The following is a 26,017-nucleotide window of genomic DNA, read 5'->3' on the forward strand; positions in this document are numbered from 1 at the left end:
GTAGGTAGGAGGGGCATGTACATGGATTAAATGACTACATGGGTATGTATAGAGTTATTTTTCTCTGTGGGAACAGCCACCCAGTGAAACAAACTTCACATAGAGTGAGTTGAGCACATACAGCTGGATTTAGTTATCTGTAAGTAATTATTATATGTCAGTAATAAGCTGTCACTGTATAGGCTAAAGCTACTGCATTGCTCCTTTGAGTTCTTGTTTGCATTGCATGTAGTGTTAAAGCAGGACTTGAAACACTTCTCTAGACAGTCAGAGACTTTTTTTACATGTATTCTTAGATTACTTACCTTTTGAAGAAATTGAAGGCAAAGCATGTTGGTTTGCTCTCCTGCTGCTTCTTCAAGGCTGTGGCAGTGCATCTAATATGGTTGGTTTCTGGCCTGAACAAACAGCCCTAAGGATGTGCTATAATAAGCACTAAGTCTTGCATCACTTGCTACTATTTGCAGGAGAGTGCTTTAAGGAAAACACAATTAGCATGAGATTAGTCTGAGGAGGATCTCTAAAGCAAAACTGATGCTCTTCCCATGGCTTCTCTGTCTTGGCTTGCTCCTGGTCATTTCAAAGAGCTCTGAGAGGCTGAGATTTTTTTGTTAGTGTTTTTTTTTTTTTAAATGTTTGTTTAATTTGTGCATGTTTGGCTTAGAGGAGAGTAATGGAGGAGAGATAGTAAAGAGTTAGAATCTTTCATGTGACATCCAACCTCTCTATTAGGTACCCTGGACTGCTTAATTTGAAATCCTTTGTATAAAGACTGCCCATCAGGACTGATAAGAGGAAGTTAAGGACTATTGCAGAGATTATTACATATCTGCATTAGTTAATGAGCTCAAAAGTATTTTAGGGTCCCTGAAGCAGTAGTTTAGAAGTGATAGCTAAACTAGGATAGGCCTCATACTGTTGTTCTTTTTGAACATGAACTAAGGAGGTAGAAGAGAGTCCACAGTGACTCGTAGTAAATCAGTGCTGATACTGCCTTATCTTGTTGAAGGGAGTGTAGCTCTGTGCTGTGAAAAGACTGGTCAAGGAAATGACTGCTTGGATGCTGCTCAGTCAAGGAAGGAGGAAGAACTCCTTTTGTACAAGCCTGACCCTGCACTTACTGTTTGCATATCTTCTTGGCCTGAAGCTTCTCTTTTGATAGGAGTCAATGTTGTTTTGCCACCTGAGCTGACAGATAGATGTTCTGCATGTCACAGAGTCACTTGGATATGAACTTCCAGTACACTTTCAGTTATTCTAGGGAAAGCTCTAGTCTTAAGCTAGACCCTGTTACCTGGTTACTTCTCATTTTCTCATAACTTGTGGTGCTTAGTTAGGAAAAAAAAAAGCCATGGTAAGCATCCAAAATCATTAAACTTGTATTAAATTGTTGCAGTTTATTACATCTGGATTGAAAAGCTGCTTTTGTGCTCTTATTTCTCTTCTCTTATGAGGACAAGGAGTTAATGGATTAGTGGATTACAGTAAAGCCTGTGACTCCCTTCTGTTTCCTGAGAAGGGGCAAATCTCTAGTGCCACAGTGGAGGAAGAAGTCAGTTCTGTGGATAGTAGTTCCCTTACTGTGCAGAATATTAGAAATGTCCTCTACATAAAGTTCTAAAATATCAGTAAGTCACTGGTCCCTGTCTTTAGATATCTAATCACAGCAGGATGTCCCAAGACACAACGCTCCTAAACTGCCTTTGTGCCATTTGTGATCTTCAGCACGACAGGCACTTCTTTTCTTCTGATCAAACAGATCTTGTGGAAGGACAGCATGCACTCCTGTTTCTGTTCATAACAGGATGTTAGCACGTCAGTAAACAAAAAGCTTCTTGTTCTGCAGACTTGAACAGGTTCATTTGTGAACAAAAGTGAAGCTATACTAACTTTTTTTTTTAAAAGTGTCCAGTATTTTATTGTAGTCTCTCTGGATTAGTTGTGCAGTGAGTTTGTAAACAATTGCACCAACAAGCTCCTTCAGACTCAGATGGAGGTGGAGCTTGCAGCTCTATTGTAGTAGCCTAGAGAGTTTAACCAAATGAAGGAATTTATGTAGACAATGTGAGGATGGGCAAGCAGACCACTCTAATGTATTGCTGTGCAACCTGTCTGCCTTTCTTTTGCCCTCTTCGCTGCTGTGCTGAAGAGCCAGCTGAGAGATTAGGGAGAGCTGGAGGATGGATTTGGTGGTTTACTTCATGAAGATCATGATCTGCATAGCAAATGGCTAATCTATCCTCTAGAGCTGTAATAGGAGTATCTGTCCTGCTGGCAGGTAAAAGTAATGGTTTAATTTACTGATACGAGCAAGTAAAAAAGCTCTCTCACAGAGGCAAAAATGGAGGCACTGATTACCTTTACATGCATATTTTCCTCTATCTCTACCATTTTTACAGTGGAGACACTATTATTTGTTTTCCCTGTCTTTCAACCAGTTTCTTTCTCTGTTCCCTGACAGCAGGGTTCAAGAATGCAGTGTAGCCTTTGCATCATGCTTGCAGGCTGTTTTAGCAGTAGAAAAGGCAAGTGGGTCATTTGATTGCTTTATGCCAACTGAAGTGTGTTTAGACAGTGAATGGATGAACTTGTTCTATACCTGGTCATGTCTTCTGCTGTCACTGTCACTTGTGGTAAAGCTGGCATGATGTAGCCTTAGCCTAGACTTTGCCATCTTGCTTTTTTGTCGTTAGGCTCCCAAACTTACCTGCAGCAATACAAGGTAGTGGCAGGAATGTGTGTGCCAGGATGAGAGCAGTTTTTAGGAACTGTCTGTAGCTGTCTCTTAAGAAGCACAGCCTTGAATCCAACTGACTCTCAAACTATCAATGTTTGTTCAAGGGAGGCTGGGTAGCAGTTTGGCAATGCTGTCTCTCCCACCAAAGTGGCCCATCAGCTTAGATGCTCCAAATGTAGAGGCTAAGGAAAACATAACCAGAAACATTCTTATATTTGGAAAACACTGACTCACAGCTCTCAGGGAAGATGCCTAACATCACCTTTGAAATTGAGAATTTATCATTTGTGTGAGAACTTAAGTGTTGTTCCTAAGTAAGTTTTCCTAGCCATTAAGGAATTCAGAGAAGTTCCTGCTTTAACCTTGGTAGTATTTGTATTCTCTCCTAAACAGAGAAGTAGACTTGTCCTCTCTTCAAGGCCTGTAATAATTGAATGTGAACAGAGTTCATGTTATATTAGACCCATGATAGTGCCACAAAATCACTTACACTACTACAGGCTTTCAAGAAGCATGACAGAACCGTGGCAGGCTTTTTCCGTGTGCAAAAGAGCTCCTATTCTCTGCTTTATAGTTCATGCCAGCTGACCTATAGTTGTGCATCTGTAATCATAAACTGTCAGATGGCCAAAGGGCAGGTAAGGCTAAGAGTGTATCAGTTCTCACCTGTATGTAAATTCAAAACAAGTTATTGGCTGGGCTTAATTACACTGACTGCTGGCCTAAAGCAGATTGGAGCCAAATGAATACTGGGAACAACTAAAGTTTTGTGAAGTGATTTATTTATTTGTTGCTTCAGATGTTGACAGTGTGCCTGTGTTTCAAGGCCTTGCCTGCAGAAGTCTACTCTGCTCAGTATTTGTGTAGCTGCTTATAGAAAAAATGTTTCTCTCTTCCTTTGGGAAATAAATGTATAGGCTTGGTCAGAAGTATATCAAGGGGTTTGTATGAAAGTTAAGAACTAGTAGCAGTTCTAGTTAGCACAGGTGGGTTGTATGCCTCAAACTTACCTTTAACAGTCTGCAGTTAGTATAGCAACAAGTTAATCCTGATGGAGCAGGTCACTGTCTGAGTGAGCCAAAGCTGCCCACTAATTCTAACCTTGAAGCACTTCCTTAACCTTGCAGCCCTGCTGCCAGGCTGCTGTTAAGATATGTCAGGTTTTTTTCAAATGAATATGCTCAACAAACCCCTTTTCTGTAACCTCTGTTTTCTCATTCTTTAGGTTGTAATGCAGAGCTCTGAACAGAGGAATGGAGGTGTATTTGTGCAGTGCTGAAGTGCTGACTGTAGCTTGGATTGCTGGGAAATACAAGAATAGTAGTTGGTTCTTTGATGAGCTGCATGACTTACAGTGTTCCCTACTCTATCTTTGTTAAACAAGATGGTAATTAAAGATAATACTGCTCTGCAGACTAAATTTACCTTCTCTAATGAAGGCAGTAGGCAGCATGATGGAGTCTGGAGCCTGACAAACTGCCAGCTATGAAGTAATCACCCATAAGCACCTTGGAGTGTGTGTGGCTGGGTACCTGTGTGCTCAGTGCCCCTCTTGGAGATGATGAGCAGCACTCATACAGTGGGGCTGTAAGGCTACAAACACTACATGTCTGTGATGCAGAACAGCAACCAAAGCTTACTGACTTGCAGATATTTAATGGTAGTCTGTTAAAATGGTAAAAGTCTGAATAAGTGAAAGTGAGAAGGATACAGCCTGAACTCATATGGAACATAATCTTCTTGTGCTCTGGCTTAACTACTGTCCTACCCAGCAGTCTGTATACATGACATGACCTTTATTAAAGCCTCTCCCAGCTGAATGTGTGCTTACAGAACATTTTGTTAGTGTACAGCTCTGATAATTTCATGATACTGGGGCTGGGTAAGAGCCTGAAAATGTGGCAGAGCAGTTTCCTTTGCTAGCTTTGAAATGTAAGCCTTTATTCCTGCAGCATAGCACTCCTTCAGCTATTATCATCTTGTTTTTACTGTCCTAAGGACTACTTGAGTGTTTTTAGTGATAGTAAAAATAAAAGATGCATATAGAAATTATTCAGTGAGTGCTGGCAAGTCAGAGTAATGTGTTGAAAACTTCAGTAAATCAAACACATTTTAACAGTGCCCTTCCACACTTAGTGGGAGAGAAGATCTAGCTAGAAATTTGTTCTTGTTTTATGATACTTCTATTTTCTTTTGTCCTTTATAATGGAAGCTGCCTTCCACTGTGAGGTTTTGTTATGCTTTGTCATCCTCTAATATATGCAGTTAATTGTGTTTGAGTAAGGTTACCATACAATATAAATGCTGGAGTTGAGGAAATTTGGGGTTAGATACTTCAGCCTGGTTTTAACTTGTCATTTGTCCTCAGCATTGTGCGATTGCCCTCAGTGACATTTAACACTTGGTTTGCTAGTGCTGTTCTTTAAAACTACAATTTCAGGCTTGCATAGACTTTAATTAGTAATAAGATGAAAACTTAATTGTTCAATGTGAACTCCAATATATGAGTTAAACTTTTTATCACCTGCTAACTACTATGCTGTTTATGTTTGGTCATAGTCTGGATGAGATCATATACTGCCTTCAAAATAGAACAGCCTGAAGAAATTATTTGAAAAAGACTTTTGTTCATATGCTAAGTGATATGATAAACCTTCAGATATGAGTCTGGGTGTTCCTGTCATCTCACTGCTACAGCTGTGTGCATGGGGGTGGGATTTCCATGCTTGTGTTGCTGAGCCTGCAGACTATTTCTACAAAAGGTGCTGAGTTCACAAATTCCTGAAGTATTTTAGTCAGGCTTTGCTTAATGCTCTGTTGCTTGCTTAGGACACAAAGAACCCAATTCCTAGCAGTAACTGATAATCTGTGAGTGTAGCAGGTAAATAATGCTGCTTGAAAGGTTTGCCAGGAGGTTTTGGTGGTTTTAAAAAAGTAAAAGATGGCCTTGATTTCATCTTGGGGTAAGAAAAGCTAGAAAATATGTTTCTCTTTCATCACCCTATTTTTAACATTTTAAAATTGTGATTATTAACACACTTGCTGAGGTTAGAGAAACAACTACTAATAATTCAAAGTAAATATTGCAGTTCACTTCCCTTACAAACATAGATTAAAGATACAGAGTAAAGACCTAGTTTCTAAATTTAAAAACTCAGGTTAGCAATGTCCCAGACTGAGCTCTATATTTTCTGCCCTGTTAATGTAAATTAAGTACAAAATCTCCACACTCTGTAGTTATGTCTTAATGAGATGTGTTCTTCCCATGGTAAAAGGGAAAATATACTAATAGCTTTAGGAGATTAAATTTTTCATCAGAAGCAGATGTATGGCTGAAAATAAGGGAAGTGTTCTAAAGTCTTTAAAAAGAAATACCTTACAAAATTGAAAATTGGAGTGTTGTTTATTTACATAAACATTTGCACCCTTTTGGGGTATGTTACTGTGGCCCCTGTTCTCAGAGGGTGGGACTCCAGAGCAAAGACTTGCTTCAGTGTAGTAATGAACTCCTAATGCTGGCAAGTGCCCTAGAAGCATTTGAGTGTCTCTGCTGTGTGCTCAGGACAAATAATCCAATTAAGACAAATCTGAAATCTATAAAGGAAGACACTTCAGGTCTTAGATTGTACGACTTGCTGCTCATTTATACAATAAATACTGTTACTGCTTTAAAACCAGCTTTCTTTAGATTGACAAGTTAAATTAGAACAAAACTCGTGTTGCATAATATATTAGTGAAAACTGGTTAGACTTTGTGATTCCAGAAGATGCATCTTTATAAACAGAGGGAACTGTACTGTGTTCTCTAGCTTTGTCATTCTAGAAGTTAATTGGAATTTCTAGGTCAAATTAAAACTGTGGACATGATCTTCTGCTTTATCTGGAAATCTGGGTGCATACAGATAGCAACTACAGTTTGTTTCAGAACAGGAATTGTAAATGATTGAGCTCTGAAATTGTGGGTTGTTTTTTGTCCTGTGGAGTGCCTGCCAAGGCACCCTGCCCGTGAGTCTTTTGAGCAGCAGCCTTTACAAAACACTGTAGTAGAATGGAAAAATGCATTTGAAGTGAATTTGTGGGATCTGTAGGTGTTTTGTTAAAAGGACAATGCAAACTGAAGTAGTTGCTTCTGTAGTGGGCTTAACATTTCTGTTTGTACAGTGTGCTGTGGCTGCTCTGTGTCTGTTCTCTTGTGGTTGTTGTTAGAGGCAGATGAATACAAACCTGTTTTCTGCATCTTATGCAAGAGTTGGTTTCAGAAGTCCTAACTTCAGTTTATTTTTCTTGAGTCTGAGTCAAGAAATTGCAAAATCTAGATTCATTTGTACTTAACAAGGGATTCCTTTATACTTTGCTCTTAAACTATCCTAAGGCACTTGTGTTTCCTTGAGTTAGTCACCTTTTATAGGGCCTGCTGTAAATTCCCCAAAGGAATAGTAAAGGGAGGATTAACAATCCTAGGATGACACATGCAAATGTAGGGGAATATTTAAATACTGTGAGATGTTTCTGTTGAAGAAAGGGGTGAGATTGGAGGTGCTTTGGAATCCTGGTCATGATCTGCTCTTCAAGCCTCCTCATACCCCCTACTTGCACATTCACAGCTGTAGCTGTGATCCCAGTGGTGTGGGGAAGTGTGTGGTGTGCACACAGGACATGCGATCCCCACGACTCATATAAGGTTGGACCAGTTTGAATCAGGGCTAGGACACTTTTACTCATAACCTTGTAGCAAATACATGTGATGAAGAGGGAAGGAAGCTGTCATTTTCTGCTGCTAGTTGATGTTTGGCACACTTGAAACTGCCTGAAACTTTTGGGAAATGGACAAAAGTTTTAGACTTGTTGAAATTTTGAATAATTACAGGTCTGAATTAACTACAGAACTAAATGGCCAGATCTGCATTGCTGAAGTGTACTTCACTTGCTTCCCTCAAATGGCAGGCAGCTGATCACAATGCCTGAGCTGACTGTTTTACCCTTCTGTGCTTCTACTCATGTAGGAGACAATGGACCCAGATGTCTGTACAATCTCAGTCACCAAAAACTAAAATGCTAAAGAGTAATAAGCTGTTTTGGTTTGAACAGTGCAAATATTACTTGAATAAGTTTGCATTATCACAATTAAAACTGCAGCTGTTTCTCCATGTAACTTAAATTGGTACTAGAAATCCCAATATCTGTTGTTGAAATCAAAAATGGTTATGAAATACTAATGGTGCTGAGAAGCATAAGTCATCTAATAAAGTGTGAATTTTAAATATTTCTGGTTTTCAAATGACTTTCATGAGGTACATTGAAAGTCTGAACTTGTATCCTAACTGTGTGAGGTCTTGAGCCTTTGGACTCCTTGTGAGTTTACTGCGTTTCCTCTTCAGTCTGTGAAGAATGTTTTTAAAGCTGTTGAACTGGATGACTGTTCAACAGAAATAATAAATTGGCTTGTCCTTAAGGTGAGAAATAATCTGAGCTGCTTGTTTATAGGATTGTGCTTAGGAGAGTCGCTTCTTCAAAGCACTGTCAACTTAGTAATCACATAGGAAGTAAAATTCACTTTTCTCTGGGCAGTTTCAGGAATAGAAAAACTGGAGCATTTGTGAAAGTCAGTAGCAGTGGCATCTCAGGTTATATGCAAGTGACACTGTCTAAAGTCTGCAAAGCTTCTTGAAACTGGGAGGTCCTTAGAACTTCTCAAATTCCTGTACAAAGTGATGCTTAAGTTACCTCTGTTTGTATTTGGTTGCAGTGATGGAAATGGAGAGTTATAACTCCTCCTGTTGTTTGTATGTTCACAAGTGAATGTTTCTGTTTGGGTGAAAAGATGCTTTGGGTGGCAGAGGGATGTCCAAAGCATTGTGTCCTGATACGTGTTCTTTTCATTTCAGGCAAAAGCAAAGAGGCAGAAATAAAGAGGATAAATAAAGAACTAGCAAATATTCGGTCAAAATTTAAAGGTAAGTGGCTTGATCATACTATACCATATATATTTCTGTAAGACTTTCTTTTATGGAGTTTTGCTTTTACATGCTTGGACATCTTTTGTCAACTGCTGACTCAAGCAAAATCCTGAAGCAGTCTGTTAGAATTACTGTTGGAAATGTTCTCTTAACTCTAGAACCTTCTGACAGTCCTGTGATTTTTGGCCATAACAGAAGCAAACTCCTTCCTCTGTCAGGGAATTGGGCTCCTGGTCACAAACTGTTTCTAGTACTTGCCCTCCTAACCATGTGACTACTCAGCTTGTTTGTTTCCAGAAAGCTACGAGGCTTTGAATAGTTTGGAGTAAGATGGGTGGACATGATTATTTCCAGTAAAACAGCATCTGTTTAAACTTTTCTTCCTTCCTCCCTCTTCAGCCCTGAGCCCTTTATGGAAGTAATGGGTTAGGCTGACTTCTAGCAGAATTAAATTGTAATGTGTAGTTGCTGAAGCTATACTTCTTGACCACAAGCAACAGCAGTACAAATTATTCATATGAAACAAAGGATATGCAGTAACTAATTTCAAGAGGCAGCAATTAACTTTTAAACAACGCAAGATAAAACTCATGCTGTTAGCTGTATTCAAGTTGTATATGTGGTTTCAAAGTTTAAAGATTCTGAGGGATAGTTGGGATGTTTTTAAATAAAATTATAACAGTTGTGGCTGTGGCAACTTTTGTTTAAATAGTTCTGGGGCAGTATGTGTAGTTAGGTAAGGTATTGCAATGTGGAGATCATATATGTGCCTTCAGAATCTGCTGGATTTGTAGTAATTCATTTACCACAAATGAATTGGCTATCCTGGCTTAGAGTAGCATATCTACTTGATGTATTAACAAATAACTTTTCCTGAACTTTGTATGATCTGTGGCTATATTTTAAGTAGTAGTGTCTCTTAAAGATGTATGAAGACCTTTGGAAAACTGAGTATCATCAACAGCTTAGAAGGGAATAGTTCACCACAATGCAAGACAATCAAGAAATTATTCAAAATTAAAAGCCATCACATGCCTCTTTGTTTTCATTTTTTTCTTAGAAAAATAGGTAAAAGTACATGAACAGTTAATTCTTCTCTGCTTACTCATGATCGGGGAGAAATTATCATAGGAATCTCTGGCTATGTGGAACCATAAATCAGGCAGTGATCAGAGAATAGAGGTGCTTTCAGCAAAGTAGTGTCATAACTTTAGCCTGCATACCTTATGTAGCATCCTTTAAGCACTATTTAAATAGCCTTGAATAAAGGCCTGTATATGCTCATTCAGTAGCTTGAGTGGAAGATGGCTAAACCTTCTTGTAGTTGATCCTCATTATGGTTTATTACTAAATCTGTATGGATTTTGAGTGGAAAATTTTAATTACCTGAAGACAGTAACTTTATGAAGCCTGAGCAAAAACATGTATGCCACAATTTGGAAAAAGTTGTGTTTAGACAACTTGTGTAACTGCTTGAACCTTTGAGAGTGTGAGGAGCTGATAGCTGTGTTATCTTTCTGCTTCAGGAATCCCACATGGACTTTATGCTGTGTGGTTCTTCCTTGCAGAAGGGTTATATGAAAATTAAGAGACCTTCATATGCATTTTATTCTTGGTTTAAGTGGCGATTACTCAGTTTAGCCTAGTTTCTTTTGATGCAGCTCTGACCTGAAAACGTTTTTAAATAGTTTGGATTAAGACAAATGTGTAATTGTGAACTTAAGATGATGTCCCTTGTTAAATAACTGTGGTGAATGCTGGTGGCCTGAGTTACTGGTCCTTCCTGGCCAAAGATGCAGCTTTTGGACTGGCTCCATGGTTGTAATCAGGGAGAGGTCCAAGAAACAAGACCTTTTGACAGAGAAGTTCTGGCATGACACCAGTGTAGGAGTCTGGTCTGCCTCTGGGTCTTCAGCACACACTGTTGCATTACCTGGATGCTGATCCCATGTAACCTGCAAGCTGTATTCTTACACTGTTGCAGACAGAGCCTCAATATTTCTACTTTTGTTTTAGCATGCAAGTAACTGTCAGGCCTGATACCTGCCTTATGTTTGGGTAACTTGGTGTTGAAAGTACCCTTGTATTTAACAAGTTGGGATAAGGTTTCACACCTCTGCACAAGCAATACTTTCCTTCAACTGATGGAATTTGTGCTTTGGCTTTGGATTCTGATCCAGCTTTTGTGCACTGAGCTCAGCAGAAATTTAGAATCTCTGTGCTAAGGGTTACTCTGTCTCTTGTCTAAGCATGAGGAAGCTCCATTGCTGAGGTCCCTGTGTCCTTGACAGTTGCTTTAAATGCTTCTGCATTAACTGAGATAAGAAGAATGTACTAGAGAGAAGCTACAGCAGTGTGATAAAGGAGAAGCTGTAGGAGTAGAGTGTGCCGAGATGCTATTCCTTCTGTTTTACACGTTCAGCCTGTAAGCTGATTTTGCTCCCATGCTTGAACCAAACTGGAAGTCCCAGCATTAGAGCAGTAACTGCTTTGGGAGTGAAAAAATATCCAGTTTATTAAAGTGTCTTCAGTGACAAACTGAATTGTTGGAAGTAAAATCAGGCTTCAAATATGACAAGTATCAGTTGTAGGGCTGATCTTTTTTCTGGTGCTAGTAGTATGGTAAATAAATACTAGTTTATGGATTTGTATGGATTGTGTGGCACAATTATTCAGCATTTGATGTAGAGGGCTTGGACTGTCACCCCTACAGAAATACAGATCTTGTCTCAAAGTATAGCTACATTCATAAAAATCAAATTCAGTTCTCTTAGCCTCTAAGCTAGTAGTGGCCTTCTGATACAGTGTATCCCTGGATTGCTGCCAACTGCATGAACAGAGGTCAGTGTAGGAAGGAAGCAAAGAAACAGTGTTGTCCATTCTGTTTTGCAAAAGCCATTATTGTGGTTTTAAAAGCTAAGATTTTAAGGCCATGTGAAAGCTAGTGAGATTAGACTTGTCAGGCTTCCTTATCTACCCCCAGTGAACATCTCAAGGACTACCCTGTTTTCCTGACCCCTCTTGCTGGTAGCAGGCTCAGAACAGTGCAGCACACTGGCTTTTAAGTACCCTGAGTTAGATTGGAAACCAGGTGCTGTTCTTTAACTTATGTTCCAATCTAGAGCTGGAAGCCGCTGCCTGAGAACCAAACAGTCTTAAAATACTTTCTTGCCTTATTTCTTTTCAGAGGGCTCTGTGGTAGTTATGTTTGAGCAAGGAAAACCAAAACGTCTGTGTTCAAATGTTAGGGAGTTGATACACAGAAATTTGGAAATAGTAATTATTTCTTAGTAGTACTCATTGTTAATCAGCTGTTAATAATTTCTTTCTTAGCCAAATAAGTAATAAATTTTTCAGGAAAAGCAAGTAGCCTTTGAAATGCCCTCTGTGCTGAAAACCTGCTGACATGTATTGTGAATCCTTCCTGTTTCTGCTGACTTGATTTGCAGCACTTGCAAATGTTCCCAGAAGCATTTGAAAATGAGCTGAGTTAAAAGAAATGATTGTGTATTACAATAAAGATAACAGAACATGTGACATTTCCTTCTGCTCTCGTTCAGATGTTTGCTTGGGACTGGGGGAAGCTGTACTATTTTGGCACATACTTAAGTAATGAGACTTGTTAGTAATGTTTAAAATAGAACCTTTAGAACTCTCCATAAATGCAACATGAAAGGGAGTGGAATAGTTAAAATTTCAATAAGAATCAGTCACAGACTTCTTCAAAAGACAGCTGGATTTAGACAACTACTGTCAGATCTTTGACTGAAGTGCTTTTTTTCCAAATGGCTCAGATAATTAAATAATAAAAATTTTTAAAACCCCCATTCTGTTATTGCTGGGAACTAATAAGACTTTGAAGAAGAGCTGTAGAACTCTAATTTGGCCTAGTTTATAAACCTGCCTGAGAACTCTCACATTGCCTTCACGACTGTATTCAAGGAACAGGAGCTTTTGAAAGTAGTCAGTGTAGCATTTTTTCTGTCTTTGGAAAAGGTGTTTCAGGTACTGATTTCTCAATATTTTTATTTGATACCACATGGTGGAGAAGGAAGCTGCTTGTTAGTAGGATGGTGATCTGTTTTGTACTTGGTTCCATGGTGTAGCCTCTATCAAAAATTCTTCAAATACCCTGAGATCCAAGGACCTTGCTAATCTGAGCTCTTAAAATACTGTGATCTTGGAAGGATGTAATGTTTTAAATAGCTGGGTCCTAAACCTAAAAAAGGAATTGCTAAACTCTGACAAATAGTTTGTTGTGCAAGTTGATGTGGTTCATAGTATACATATTTTCATCCCTTATGTTCTTCGTTAAGCAATTGGATTGCAGCATTCTGTACTCCCCTTTCCTTTCTGGTATCACAAAGTCACCACCAGTCATTTGAGAATATAAGAGATTAGATTTAATACTTGTAACCATTTTATATTGCTGCTGGATTGTACACTAACAGCTGCAGTTCAGCCTCTTGGCCTGCTGGGAATTCGGTCTTGGGGACTGGTTGGGGTGTCTTCATTTGTGGTGATGTTGATGTTAAAGCTACTTTGATGTCTTTTGGTGTATCTGAATCTCAGAGAAGCAACTCATGCTATTAATGCTATCCAGTAACTATAGTAAGTCCTCAGTTATGTAGAGGATGGCCACTAGAGTTAGACTGACTGAAATGGATTCAGCTTATTTAGTGCCCCCTTCTGTGAGTCACAATAGCATCTGCTAATGGCAAGGAGCATCACCTGTTCTGTCATCCGTCCCCTAGAATGGCTGGCTTGTCACGAGGTAGAGTGGTTTTTGTAAAGACCTACTGGTTTGTTCACTGATTTTTTTCCTTTTGGATCTCATGTAGATGACCAATTAAAATCATATCTTAAGAGCTTGTAGAAACTCTTCTTAAGCAGCTGAAAAAATACTAGAAAACTAAAGCTGTCACTACCTTTCCTGTGTTTTGTTTTTGGGGTTTTTTTCCTTACTTCTCCTAAGGAAAGGTATCTTTGATCTGCACTTCTCTGCCATGGTGGGATAGGAAGAAGGTTCTGCTCTTGAGTGCCATTTCATTGGGAAAATAGTACAACAGGAAGTATTTGTGCAGAATACTGCATTGTTGCTACACCATAGTTTGGAGGTCACAGCAGATAAGCAGACATGGTTGAGTATCTTCTCTTTCCTCTGGCCATATTGCTTCCAAAGAAGGGGGAAAAATATATTTCCCACTGAATGTTTCGCTCTGGTTCTTCTGACAGTAATTCCAATGTCTAGGAGAACAAAATTCCCTACATTTGTTTGCTGACTCAGCAGGAAGAGAGCGTTATGGTAGCAAACCGTAAAAGTGGCTTGAAGAAAACATGTCTGTAGAGAGCTTTCTGCAGAGCTGGCTGTTGTCAGAGGATGCTCACAGGATCCAGTACAGCAGAATTTCACTACCATGGGTATCTTCAGTGGTGCTGCCTCCTGTATTGAAGTAAAATGTGACATATATTGGCTTCTGTAGTATGGCCCTGAAGATGACTCCTCCTTGCACAACGTAAAAATAGCTTTCAGGTGGAGTTTTTTGTTGGCAGCTGATGCAGTGTCTGTGCCAGTTTAAAAAAATCAATGGGTGCCTAAAAACCCAAATTAGAAGGGTATCATTGTCTGCATTAAAATAGCAGTATTTGCTTAAATTGATCTCAGTTGAAATAAGATTAAATAGAAGAATTTTTAAGGTTCAAAATAGAAAGCAACCCCCAAAATGCAGCCTGTAAACATAACCTTTTAGCATTTTGTACTTCAGTGGGCCAGTGTGCTTTCTGTTGGTTCACTGTTACATGTCTTCACACCTAGATGGTAGTCTTCATTCCTTCACTAACTGTAAGTTTAGTAGTGGTAAAGTTTCCTTGGTGTTTATCCAGTGTGTGGATGTAGTGCCTAATCCAGGGGAGCTGTAGATTCATGTGGCCTGGCAAATTTAATATGCCTCTGTGTCAGTTCATGAGAAGGAAGAAGGAGCAACTTCTGTACTATTAAGATTCTTTTTTAACTTCAGATTTATGTAATAGACAGCTGAATATAAAATAAAAAGGCAGCTTAGAGCTTTTATTGGCAAGGGCAATGAGTAAGGGATATCTTATTGAAGCTTTAATATATGCAGTGCTGTTCCTGGCTGAGCTTGCCTGTCACCAAGAAATACACATTTGATGTGACAGATCAGTTATTCCAGGCCCAGAATGCTGAGGTGAAGGAGCTTATATAGTCTGTTAGGCAGCAGTATATATCAGAGATTTGCTGCCCAGCAGTCAGTCTTGCCTGATTTACTGGATACCCCTTTATTTCCTGATTTGAGGTAGGGAGGGAATGTAACACAGAAAGTGTTATGTTCATAGGGTAGCTCTTCCCTTCAGGAAAAGCGATGGTCTCCTGATGAACTGGAAGCTGCACTGCTCCGTGTTGCTTCTGCTAGCTTCTAAAATCAGCAGTACTGCAACATATGGACAAGCCTATTTAGAGTGCATTTTTCTTCTGAAACTGGAACACTTGTGAAAACTCTCATTTTACAAAAGCTTTAAAATTCTCATGATACTCTCATTTCATGTATTTCTTCCAGTCTTTGGAATAGACCATTGTCACATGATCTTTGTAAAACAACTTGCTGGGGCTTTTTTTGTTGCTACTGAGTTCTCTACAGTGGTGAACTAGGAAGAGTACATTAACACTTTTACTGAGATAAGGGTTTGATAATTGGTTTAAGAGGAGACCATGTATGGAAAACAGAAATGTTCTTAACCAAAGCGAGAAAATCAAAATGGAGCGAGCATGGATGTGCTGCCTCTTAGTAAGAACATACTCTAAGGACACTGCAGGATAATTCAAGGACTAGATGACAGCATTTTTTCTTGACCATCCTTTCATCACCATCCTTTAGGATGTAGATAATGATAGATGGAATTATCACTAAGTAACCAAAGTAAAAGCTCAACATGGACTTAATTGTTTGTTTCCTTGCTTTTCAGGTGACAAGGCTCTGGATGGTTACAGTAAGAAAAAATATGTCTGCAAACTGCTCTTCATCTTTCTGCTGGGGCATGACATTGACTTTGGTCACATGGAAGCTGTAAACCTGCTCAGTTCCAATAGATATACAGAGAAACAAATTGTGAGTAACTTGAGCTCTAAAAAAGATAAACTGGTCTGTCTGATATCCTGCCTCAGCTGTGGAATCTATAAAGAATTTTGCTTCATTTCCCCTGCCCTGGCTTAAAGCCTTATTTTGGCTCTAGGAATGATTCTGAAATCTAAACACCTTTGTACACAGGGAGTCTTGAACTAGTTGCAAAAAATGTGCATTCTGCATAAAATTATTACTCTTATTAAGAAACTGCCTTGAGTCTTGCATTAAAAGGTAAGTAACCTTTTAATTTTCCAAATGTCTCTTTCCATTTCCCTAGGTAAGGCTGTGTTTATCAGATGCATGTAACTTATTAGTATTTGAATAATAAGCCAAAATCTTGATTGGTCCCCATCCATCTAAAATGATCTTTTGAGTATATGCCAGAATAGGCTGAGAAAACACTTAAAAACCAGATAATTAGGGTAACAGTAAACTTACTCAGTTTTGTTTAATTCACTTAATCTTTCTAGCCTTCGCTCTGTCTCCACGCTCATTTCTGCCCATATGGAAGTGGAGAGAAGTGTATGTGTCAAAGAAATCACATTTCCTGTTAATGCCACAATAAATGAAGCCAGCTCAAATAGATTTTCCATGTTATGACTCACAGGGCTATCTGTTCATCTCCGTGCTGGTGAACTCCAACAGCGAGCTGATCCGCCTGATAAACAATGCCATCAAGAACGACCTGGCCAGCCGCAACCCCACCTTCATGGGCCTCGCCCTGCACTGCATTGCCAACGTGGGCAGCCGGGAGATGGCCGAAGCGTTTGCTGGAGAAATTCCCAAAATTCTTGTGGCTGGGTAGGTGTGACATGCCTCTTTCAAATACAACATCTATCAACTTTTCAGCAACTCGGTTCCATTGCAGCACCTTAAGCTTGGGCTCTACAGCCCTGGGCTTGCAGTGATAATGACAGTTCAAATACCTGCAGGTGCTTTCGCTTGCCTGCATGTGGAGTTGCTTGTAGGAGTGTAAGACTGGAGTGAAAATTAAGAGTTTTGGTATCTTGAATAGGCTTTTACAGCCTTGTTCTGATCTGGTTTTTGTTTTGGATAAATCTGTGGTATTGAATACCCCTGAAATGCATATGTTTTACTTTCCTTACCTCGCCTGATGAAAAATAAATGAACCTAAATAGATGTTTATACTACAAATTTTGTTATAAACTGAAGTTCTTATGTAAATGTACTGATCTCATAAGGAACATGATAATAATGATTTGTGAGTTTTCTTACTTCCTCTACTAACCATGTAAAGAGCAATTTGTGTAAATGGCAAATAGTCACCACCACCTTTCTTACTTCGGTATAACTGAAAGTTTCTAAACAGACCTGGCAAATGTCTGAAACTATAGTTAAGCCAATGTAAAGTTGGACCTGTGATTGTAGGGCTAATTTATTTTGAAACTTAAAATGTCCAAGTGCAAACAGTGCATTTAAATTCTAGGGATATGAAATGTTTTAGAATATGCATGGATCTTTTTGTAACAAGTCTTATAGCACGTGCCACTTTTTATATTAATGTAAGAACTGTATTCTAAATGTCAGGCCACTGCCATTGCTAGGTGCTGTTCTCCGTGTAGCATGGTGGAGACAATACTGCAGTGATGAGTCATGGGGTTTTAATAAGATAGCCTTAAAAAATTCTGAGAATATCACTTGGGGTCACTAATCGCAAACAGAGCACTGCACCTTCAGGTCAGTGTTTAAACTTTGAGCTGTGTTTATGTTTTCTGAGATCACTCTTCAGGGTCTCATTCCTTCTGCATTTCTAAGATAATATATATTAAACATGTTTCTGTGCCTGTCCTAAGTGACCTGGGCAGAATGAGCACTGTCAGTTATATTTGCCAATTCAATGTAGCTCTCTTGGCTTAAATAGAAATTAGAGACAGGGGAGGAATATGTTTGTGGTTTTTAACTGAGGTACAACTTGATCTTGTGGAAAACTGATAAATTTATGAAGAATAGCTGGGATGAAGTTCTGGGAATATAGAGGTTTCTGAACATTTAACCAAGATTGCACTTTATAAGCTGCCTCTTAAAACTCTTACTGGTAGTGCTCTGCACATTTTATAGCTGTTGTCTGTGCGTCACACAAAATGCTTAATCAACAACTTTGTGAAAAGGAGTTCACTGAACTAGAATAGCTCCTTGCTTGCCACTCTTAAAATAGTCCATTTCTGTGCCAGCAGCAGGGATGGCAAGGTGAATAGATTTGTGGGTTGTGTGCTTGTTGACAGCCACCTTACATTCTAGCTGTAGGTGCTGACGCTGTTGAGTAGTTCATGATTTCTAGCTGACATGCAGGACCTATCAGTAGATCCAGCTTTGGTCACATTCATAAGGTAGTATATCTGAACTGTCTAATTTCAGTCAGCCTGGAAGAAGCTTGTTCTTGTGATCAGATGAGATGAACTTTCAATTCTCATAAAAGATGTGAAATGTCACTTCAGTTCGTAAAGATTCATTACATATGTCTTGTAGCCTCTATAATAGTTGAAAACTTGACTAAGTAAACTTATTGGAAAAATTAAGAAGAAATACTTCAGCATAAGAAAACTTCAGTGACCTTCTGTTGAAAAGATGCAGCCTGGCCAGGGATGCTGAGTCAGTGTGAGATCTGGCATAAAGCTGTCCTGCAGGTATTGCTGTGCCCTAACCACTGTATTTTAAATCAGTATATATGTCTTGCAGAGACACTATGGATAGTGTGAAGCAAAGTGCTGCTTTATGCTTGCTGCGTTTGTACAGAACTTCTCCTGACCTTGTTCCCATGGGAGACTGGACATCTCGAGTGGTGCACCTCCTCAATGACCAGCACTTGGTAAATCAGCCTCATTATGCTTCTTGGGCCTTGTGTGTAAAGAGAATGGTGTGACTTCTGCTGTTAAATACACAATTTATTTCTTCTTAAGACAATAGCAAGCCATTTGGTCGAAAGACTCCAGACTTTGGCAGGAAAATGGAAGGAGTTGCTCTTTATTATTTGCTGTATTTATTAATTTTTAATAAAGCTTTGTTTACCTTTCCACTGTGGATATGAGAATAGTATATTAAAGTTCTTTTCCTCTGGCTGTAAATTAATTAATCTTATGCCTTATTACACTAAGTTACATTGCATAGGTGTAATATTAATTGCCCTAGGCCTTTTAAGAATAGATGTGCACTAAAGATTCAAGACTTGATTGGTCATTGCTTAGACTTCCTTGTCATATGATGTCCATGTCATTCTTACTTCGATGCTTAAACCCTCTTGCTTTAGAAAGGAGACCCTGGTTTTTCCTTCAGTCCTGTTACTTTATGGAAACAAGGCTATTAATACCTCTGCTTCAGCAGTAATGAGTGCTTTAATCTGCAGTAGTAACATCCAGTGCTTGTGTTATACAAAGCCCTCCTCATGTTGGGTTGTAAGAATTCTGTCCTGGATGATCTGCTGCACTGAATTTCTTCTGCTCATGCTTCTCTTGTATAGTAAGACAATTTCTGTCCAGGCTTAATTTTAATACAGCTCTCTTATTTTAGATGTACTGTCCAAACATGAGACAAAGCTAACACAAAAAATAGCATAAAATGCTCTGCAAGCATGGCAGTATCATGTTGTTGAAAATTCTGTTGGATTCTGCAGGTGTGTAATTAGTCTAGCTGCTAGCCAAATAAGAGTTTTTTTAATGTAGGGCTTTGTAATGTGGATAAACAATTTTTTTGTGTATTAAAAACTAGTTGAATTGAAAGATGTTAATGGGCAGGGTCATAAACTGATCCAAAATTGAACATGGGTTTCTTTTGTGTTTTGTTTTGGTTTTTTTTCCTAGGGTGTGGTTACCGCAGCTACAAGTCTGATCACCACTTTGGCACAGAAGAACCCAGAAGAGTTTAAGACTTCAGTCTCTTTGGCAGTGTCTAGATTAAGCAGAGTGAGTCCAATGATGACCCTGATAATATTTCACTGTTGATTAATTTACTCAGCTTTCTAGATCAGGTTAGCTTCCTGTTCAGCTTTCTAGGGTCAGATTAGTTTACTGTACCATGAAATGTGAAGATGATTCAGTGTCACTTCATGTGGGTGCTTCAGGTAACCTCTAAATTCTTGTTGCTTACCAGGACAGAAAGCTGTATTGGCTTGCCCAAACTTTCTTGGTTTAATCCCTGCTGTGCTCCAAGTAGTATTCCTCACTTTGTTGCTGTAATAGCAAAAAATAGTTGGATCAAAGACTGATTCTACAGACTTCACACAAACCCTTCAAAAATAACAAACTGTAGCTTTAACTTTATCTAAGCTTCTTACAAGGCTAATTGCCTTTGTATTCCTTCTTCTGAGCTGCTGCTAACTTAATAATAAGCATCTGATATTCTGTAAATGATGTAGGGAGTTAAGCAGGAGCAGGGAGGAGTGGGGAGAAATGTCTGTAAGTTAACATTTCTGTGCTGGAAAACTGATGTCACTGTTCTGTTTGATTTTGTTTTCCCCCTCCTTTTGGAAGGTGTGCAAGACTAGGGAGGCTACTTCTTCACAAGTGTGTTTTACACCCAGTTTTATGCAGTCTTATACCCAAATTACTTGTTTACTTTCTTTTCAAATATGAGGATTTTTTTCTAATATTTAAAAGCAAGGGAGTGCTAAGGGAAGTGAAAGGCTGTTCTGTAATAGAGCAGTAAGAATTAGGTACAATTATTTTGAGCAAAGCTAGTGCCAAACTCATGGTTACCCTAGAATAAAAGGGGTAAAATAAATCTACGAAGAGGGGCAATCTAATCTAATCCTTACCACATTTCATTAGGTATATAAACCTCTTCTGTGAATGCTATCTCTTTTTTGCTTTGTTGTATGGAGGCTACTGAAGGTGTTAGTTGATCCTTCTGCTTTAGGTCAGACTGTCATAGCATCTTGTACTTGAATTGCAGGCTCACCTGTCAGCAGCCACCAGGCTGTTGGCTGAATCTGTGAATTGCTAGAACAGAGAAAGTCAAACTTTAGTTAAACATTTTGATGTTACAAGATGGTTGTCTTCATTCTTTAAAAATGCAAGTAGGCTTTCAGAACAGGCTTTCTAGACTACTGTATCTACAGCACTGGATTTCCATTACTAGCATTTACTGTGGTGCATTCATAGTATGATGGCTTGCACCTAATTAATCTACTGAACTAGACATTGCTAGTGACACAGTTTTTTAAGCTTCTGTCAGAGGTGACCTACAGTCTTCTTTGAGTCCTTTTGAAGCTTGTGAATCAATTAACTTCAGCAGCTGACATGCTGGCTGTTTGTTTTACAGATTGTAACTTCTGCATCAACAGACCTTCAGGACTACACATACTACTTTGTTCCTGCTCCCTGGCTATCTGTGAAACTTCTGAGGCTGTTACAGTGCTATCCACCTCCAGGTAATGCACACATAACAGCACTGGTCATCTCTCTTACACAGTACACTGGCTCCAAAGAGCTACTGCACTGCAGTGTTACCATAGCTTGGAGTGCAAGCACATTGTCTTAAGGCAAAGATACTGAAGTTTGTACTCCTGAGTGTTTCTGGTAGCTCTAAGCTCCTTGGCCTTTTGAGTTACGTTGTGTTTAATTTTAACAAAATATCTAACCAGTGTGCATCTTACAAATCACTGGCAGCTGCCATTTTAAACATTCATTAATACTATCGACTGTATTAAAGCCTCCAAGTAGTTGTAGTACAGATTGTTTGGCTTTTGTTCTCACCCAGATAGATCTGTGGCTTGGAATTCTTTTCCCATGTGTGTGTTGGGGAGTTTAAAGGTTTTTAATGTCTCAGAATAATTTGGTTAATTTGGATTGAGCCAGGGGAATACCTAAGGTAGGGCTTAGGGTTTAGAGCACAGCGAAGTTGTCCAACGGCTCATTGTTCTCCAGAAGACCCTGCGGTACGTGGCCGTCTGACAGAATGCCTGGAAACCATCCTCAACAAAGCACAGGAGCCACCAAAGTCAAAGAAGGTTCAACACTCGAATGCAAAGAATGCTGTCCTGTTTGAGGCAATAAGCTTAATTATACATCATGACAGGTGAGCTGGGACAACACTTCTGTTATCAGAGAGGCTTTTAAAGTGAAAATACGGGGCTATGTCTTGAACAGTTAATCGGATTTTAATGGGGGAGGGAGTGAAGGGGAAAAGAACACAAAGTTGCTTGCAAGATTGGAACACAACCACAGCAATGTAACTGAACAGCGTTAATGAGCTGTGTAGCTTTGGGTTTTGCTGCTTCTTTATTTGATGTTTTGTATTGACCGCACTGCTCTAATTCAACAGAGATTATTTGCTCACAGTATCTGAATTTGCATTTCACTTGCAAAGCATTCTAGCAGACACTTTGAAGCGTTTTAAGAAATCTCCACTGCAGAAATAGTATTCTGAATTGAGTGTTCTCAAACCTGTTGCTTTTAACCCTTTCACTTTCTCTCCTGTTCTGTGCAGTGAGCCAAACCTGCTAGTCCGTGCCTGTAACCAGCTAGGTCAGTTCTTGCAGCACCGAGAAACTAATTTGCGTTACCTAGCACTGGAAAGCATGTGCACGCTTGCCAGCTCTGAATTCTCACATGAGGCTGTGAAAACACACATAGAAACAGTTATCAATGCATTGAAGGTAAATATTGAAGTGTGTGGTCTGGTTTTGAGTGTTGTCTTCTCCCTTCCCTCAGTGCCCTCTCCCCCACTGTCCCAAGCTCCCTGTCCCCAATTAAGTTAATAATACTTAATAATCAAATGAGTTATTCTTTGAAGTCTACCTCAGTTTACCTCGATCCAGCAAAATCTTGCTGTGCTGGAAATCACAATGATCAGCTTTTGTTGATTTTTGCACCCTGCTGGTAAATCTGATATCTGGAAATGTGTCCCCTCTAACACTGGTATCTGCTCAAGTGCAGGCTGAAGATGAATAATTGTTTAAAGATGTGGAATTTCAAAATTGAGAATGCTGAGAAAACAGTTTTATTATTATCTTGCTGGTATTGCACACTGTTCCTTTGCTGTAATAGCTTATGAGGAGTGGTAGAGCAGATCAGCTTGCACTAGAATTGTAAAGACCAGAAAGAAACCAGAAAGACACAATCCCAGGCCACGTTTATGTGACAAAGCAGAAGTCAAAAGAGTAAGACTGATTTGCATGTAAATTTACTTGCATACTTGGATGTTTAAATGTTTTATTTTACTCCAAGTTTGTGCTGTAGCATATTTATACATTCGTCTAAGTTCAAAATATGTATTTGTTCTAGCTGGACTTCAGTTGTTACAAGGCATGCCTGACACTAAACCTGAGGTAACAATTAAGAATTTCAGCCAGTTATTGGTGCATTTATGGCCACTGGTACCAGTTACTCAGTGCACAGTGGACCACAAATTCACCCAGCCTACTCTGCGTAATACTGAAGTGTTCTGTACAAACTCCTCCATTCTTTTAGCACCTGCACAAATTTGAATAAGTATGCTACAGAAACAAAACTTGATGATTTGAATTTTTGTGATAGTATTTAAAAGCAGGGAGCTGTCTGAGTCTCCACTGAGCTTTTCCTAGATGACTAAAAGTGAGAAATAAGAAAGTCACAGCTTATATAAAGGGTATATCCAAGTTCATTCTGCATCTGAAAAATTATGCAAATTAATTTGTTTTAAATTTCACTGTGTATTATACTAAATTTCATCTCTTAAGTTGCATGTACTTTTCAAACAAAGATGAAATCATCTTGACCTTTGACTCTGTCTTTTTGCAGACTGAGAGAGATGTGAGTGTACGACAAAGAGCTGTGGATCTCCTGTATGCAATGTGTGACCGAAGCAATGCCCAGCAGATTGTGGCTGAAATGCTCAATTACCTGGAGACTGCTGATTATTCCATTAGAGAAGAAATTGTAAGCTGTTGGTGTTTTTCTTAAGTATTTGTTTTGTAGCTGTATTTGGTACCATAAGTATCATTTATTGATTAGGATGCTGCATAGTCTGTGATAGAGATTACTTTTCATGGTGGCTTAAAAAAAAACACTAGAGAAAACTACTAAAACAAACAAACAAAAACCTCCTAACTTTGTAGTCTAACAGCAAAAAATTTAGGTTCAACTAATCCAGGGGACAGGGAGGAACATTGGAAACTTAAGAATTTTAAAAGCTAGTCTTGGTCTCAGGACAGTGTATATAGAAAGCAAAATGAATTTTATATGTGAGCCACCAACACATTCTGTACATCTGAGGGTTAGGTCCTACTCTGGCCAGTTGTCCAGTAGCTTCAAAAATTAGTGGTGAATGCTTATTTGTAGGTAGAATTTTGTATGCTCTGAGAATGTTCAGTCTAAGGGTTCCCAAAACCAATACCTTCTAATCAGCTAAGAGGCCTGATATTTATCCCCTTCTTACCAGTAGAATAAAATAAAAGAAATACTCAACTTCCAACCTTTTTAGGATGGTAAACAAAACTTGTACTTACAGTAGTTATTTAGCTTAGGTGCTGAAGTCTCTTGGTTGGAAAAGTGAATGTGGAAAATACTGTTGGTTGATTTACCTCTTGTGCTGTCTGGTTGTCTCTTGTTGCTGTTGGCAATGTCCCCTGACTTGGCAGGTAGTGAGAATTTCATTCTGTTCCCTTATACTGATCTGTTCGTTTAAGAGTAGTAAATGCAACTGATAATAAATTTTTTGGAGTCTCCCCTGAAGCTGATTGTTGCTTCAGGATGCAGAAATCTCAGTATCACCTGAAAAACTCAGATGTGCTTTGGTGACTCTTTGCCTCTGCTATTTTGAGTTTGCTTTTGCCTTTTTTTGAGAGGTTTCCAATTTCCTATTTGATCCTTTCTCATTGGTGGTTTAGATGGTGTTTTTACAGCAAACAAAAAAAATGTTCTGTAAATTGCTCTTGATCACTTAGGTACACAGTTGGAAAGTCACAAAGATATGACATATTTGAATGCATTATAGGGAAAGCAATATGTGCCTGGCAACTGCTGTATTCTGGCACAGCATTTCAATGTTCACCTTTCACCTTGGCTGTGGGAACAAGTGAACAAGCTCATGCATCTGAAACTTGAGGCTCCTGGGCCATTGTGGGGCATCACTAGGTGTATACAGCTCGTAGTAAAAGCTAGTCAACTTTCTGTGTTCTGTTTTGTGTGCTCAGGTTCTGAAGGTTGCAATTCTAGCTGAGAAGTATGCAGTGGATTACACCTGGTATGTGGATACAATCCTGAATCTGATTCGCATTGCTGGTGACTATGTCAGTGAAGAAGTGTGGTACCGAGTTATTCAGATTGTCATCAACAGGGATGATGTACAAGGATATGCAGCAAAGACTGTGTTTGAGGTGAGAGTAACTATTTTCAATTCCCTTTCAAAATGAGCTAAGAATTAAGGAAGCAGCACGTGACATAACAGAGGAAACTTAAGGAGCACTATCTGTTATCAAAAGTCCACAGTACTGCTAGATGAGCCTAAGAATACTCTAAGTCAAGTAATACTCACATTAGAATGTCTTCTGTGAAATCATACCACCCATGATGTTTTTCTCTTAAGTACTCTGTAGTGCCTAGATCCCCAGTCTGCTCTTGCAGGAAAGTAGATGAGAAACCTGGGAATGGAAGTGACAGAAAAGATGGTTCTTTTTGTACATTGCATATCAATGATTTCTAATGTGTTACAGGCCCTTCAAGCTCCAGCATGCCATGAGAATCTTGTAAAAGTGGGTGGCTACATCTTGGGAGAATTTGGAAATCTGATAGCAGGTGATCCAAGATCAAGGTAAAACACCTTCTAAAATACTGAATTGAAGTAGTAATGCTTTTTGTAAAGAATTTAATTCCTAGCATTCCTGAAGGCTAGTTTAAAAATCATTCAGCTCTTGTTAATAATGCAATAATAAGGATTATCATAGCTACAAAAACTGAACAAATTTTTTTCCTTCTTTGAAGTCCCCTCATCCAGTTCAACTTGCTACATTCCAAGTTTCATCTGTGTAGTGTTCCTACCCGAGCTCTGCTTCTGTCTACCTACATCAAGTTTGTGAACCTGTTTCCAGAAATCAAAACTACAATTCAAGATGTGCTGCGCAGTGACAGTCAGCTAAAGAATGCTGATGTTGAGCTGCAGCAGAGAGCTGTTGAGTATTTGAGACTCAGTACTATTGCTAGTACTGATATATTGGTAGGTATAGAGGTTTGTTTTCTTTATTATGCAGTACT

General features: G+C 39.0%; 1 protein-coding gene across 4 annotated transcripts in view; it reads left to right on the plus strand.

Annotated features, from left to right (window-relative positions):
* The window catches only part of AP2A2 (adaptor related protein complex 2 subunit alpha 2), a 44,262-nt gene that overhangs the window by 4,902 nt on the left and 13,343 nt on the right, over positions 1 to 26,017 (plus strand). For 2 of the 4 annotated variants that reach the window (XM_058027406.1, XM_058027408.1), the window contains exons 2-13: positions 8,623 to 8,691; positions 15,676 to 15,818; positions 16,441 to 16,634; positions 18,531 to 18,660; positions 19,649 to 19,750; positions 21,108 to 21,216; positions 21,713 to 21,863; positions 22,275 to 22,443; positions 23,567 to 23,704; positions 24,961 to 25,143; positions 25,480 to 25,577; positions 25,748 to 25,979. In XM_058027406.1, the coding sequence (XP_057883389.1) occupies positions 8,623 to 8,691; positions 15,676 to 15,818; positions 16,441 to 16,634; positions 18,531 to 18,660; positions 19,649 to 19,750; positions 21,108 to 21,216; positions 21,713 to 21,863; positions 22,275 to 22,443; positions 23,567 to 23,704; positions 24,961 to 25,143; positions 25,480 to 25,577; positions 25,748 to 25,979 (1,718 nt within the window). The remainder of the gene's footprint in view (positions 1 to 8,622; positions 8,692 to 15,675; positions 15,819 to 16,440; positions 16,635 to 18,530; positions 18,661 to 19,648; positions 19,751 to 21,107; positions 21,217 to 21,712; positions 21,864 to 22,274; positions 22,444 to 23,566; positions 23,705 to 24,960; positions 25,144 to 25,479; positions 25,578 to 25,747; positions 25,980 to 26,017) is intronic. The other 2 variants (XM_058027407.1, XM_058027409.1) reach the window with 1 other exon arrangement.

Source organism: Melospiza georgiana, chromosome 6 (assembly GCF_028018845.1).
Source record: "Melospiza georgiana isolate bMelGeo1 chromosome 6, bMelGeo1.pri, whole genome shotgun sequence".
Classification (NCBI taxonomy): domain Eukaryota; kingdom Metazoa; phylum Chordata; class Aves; order Passeriformes; family Passerellidae; genus Melospiza; species Melospiza georgiana.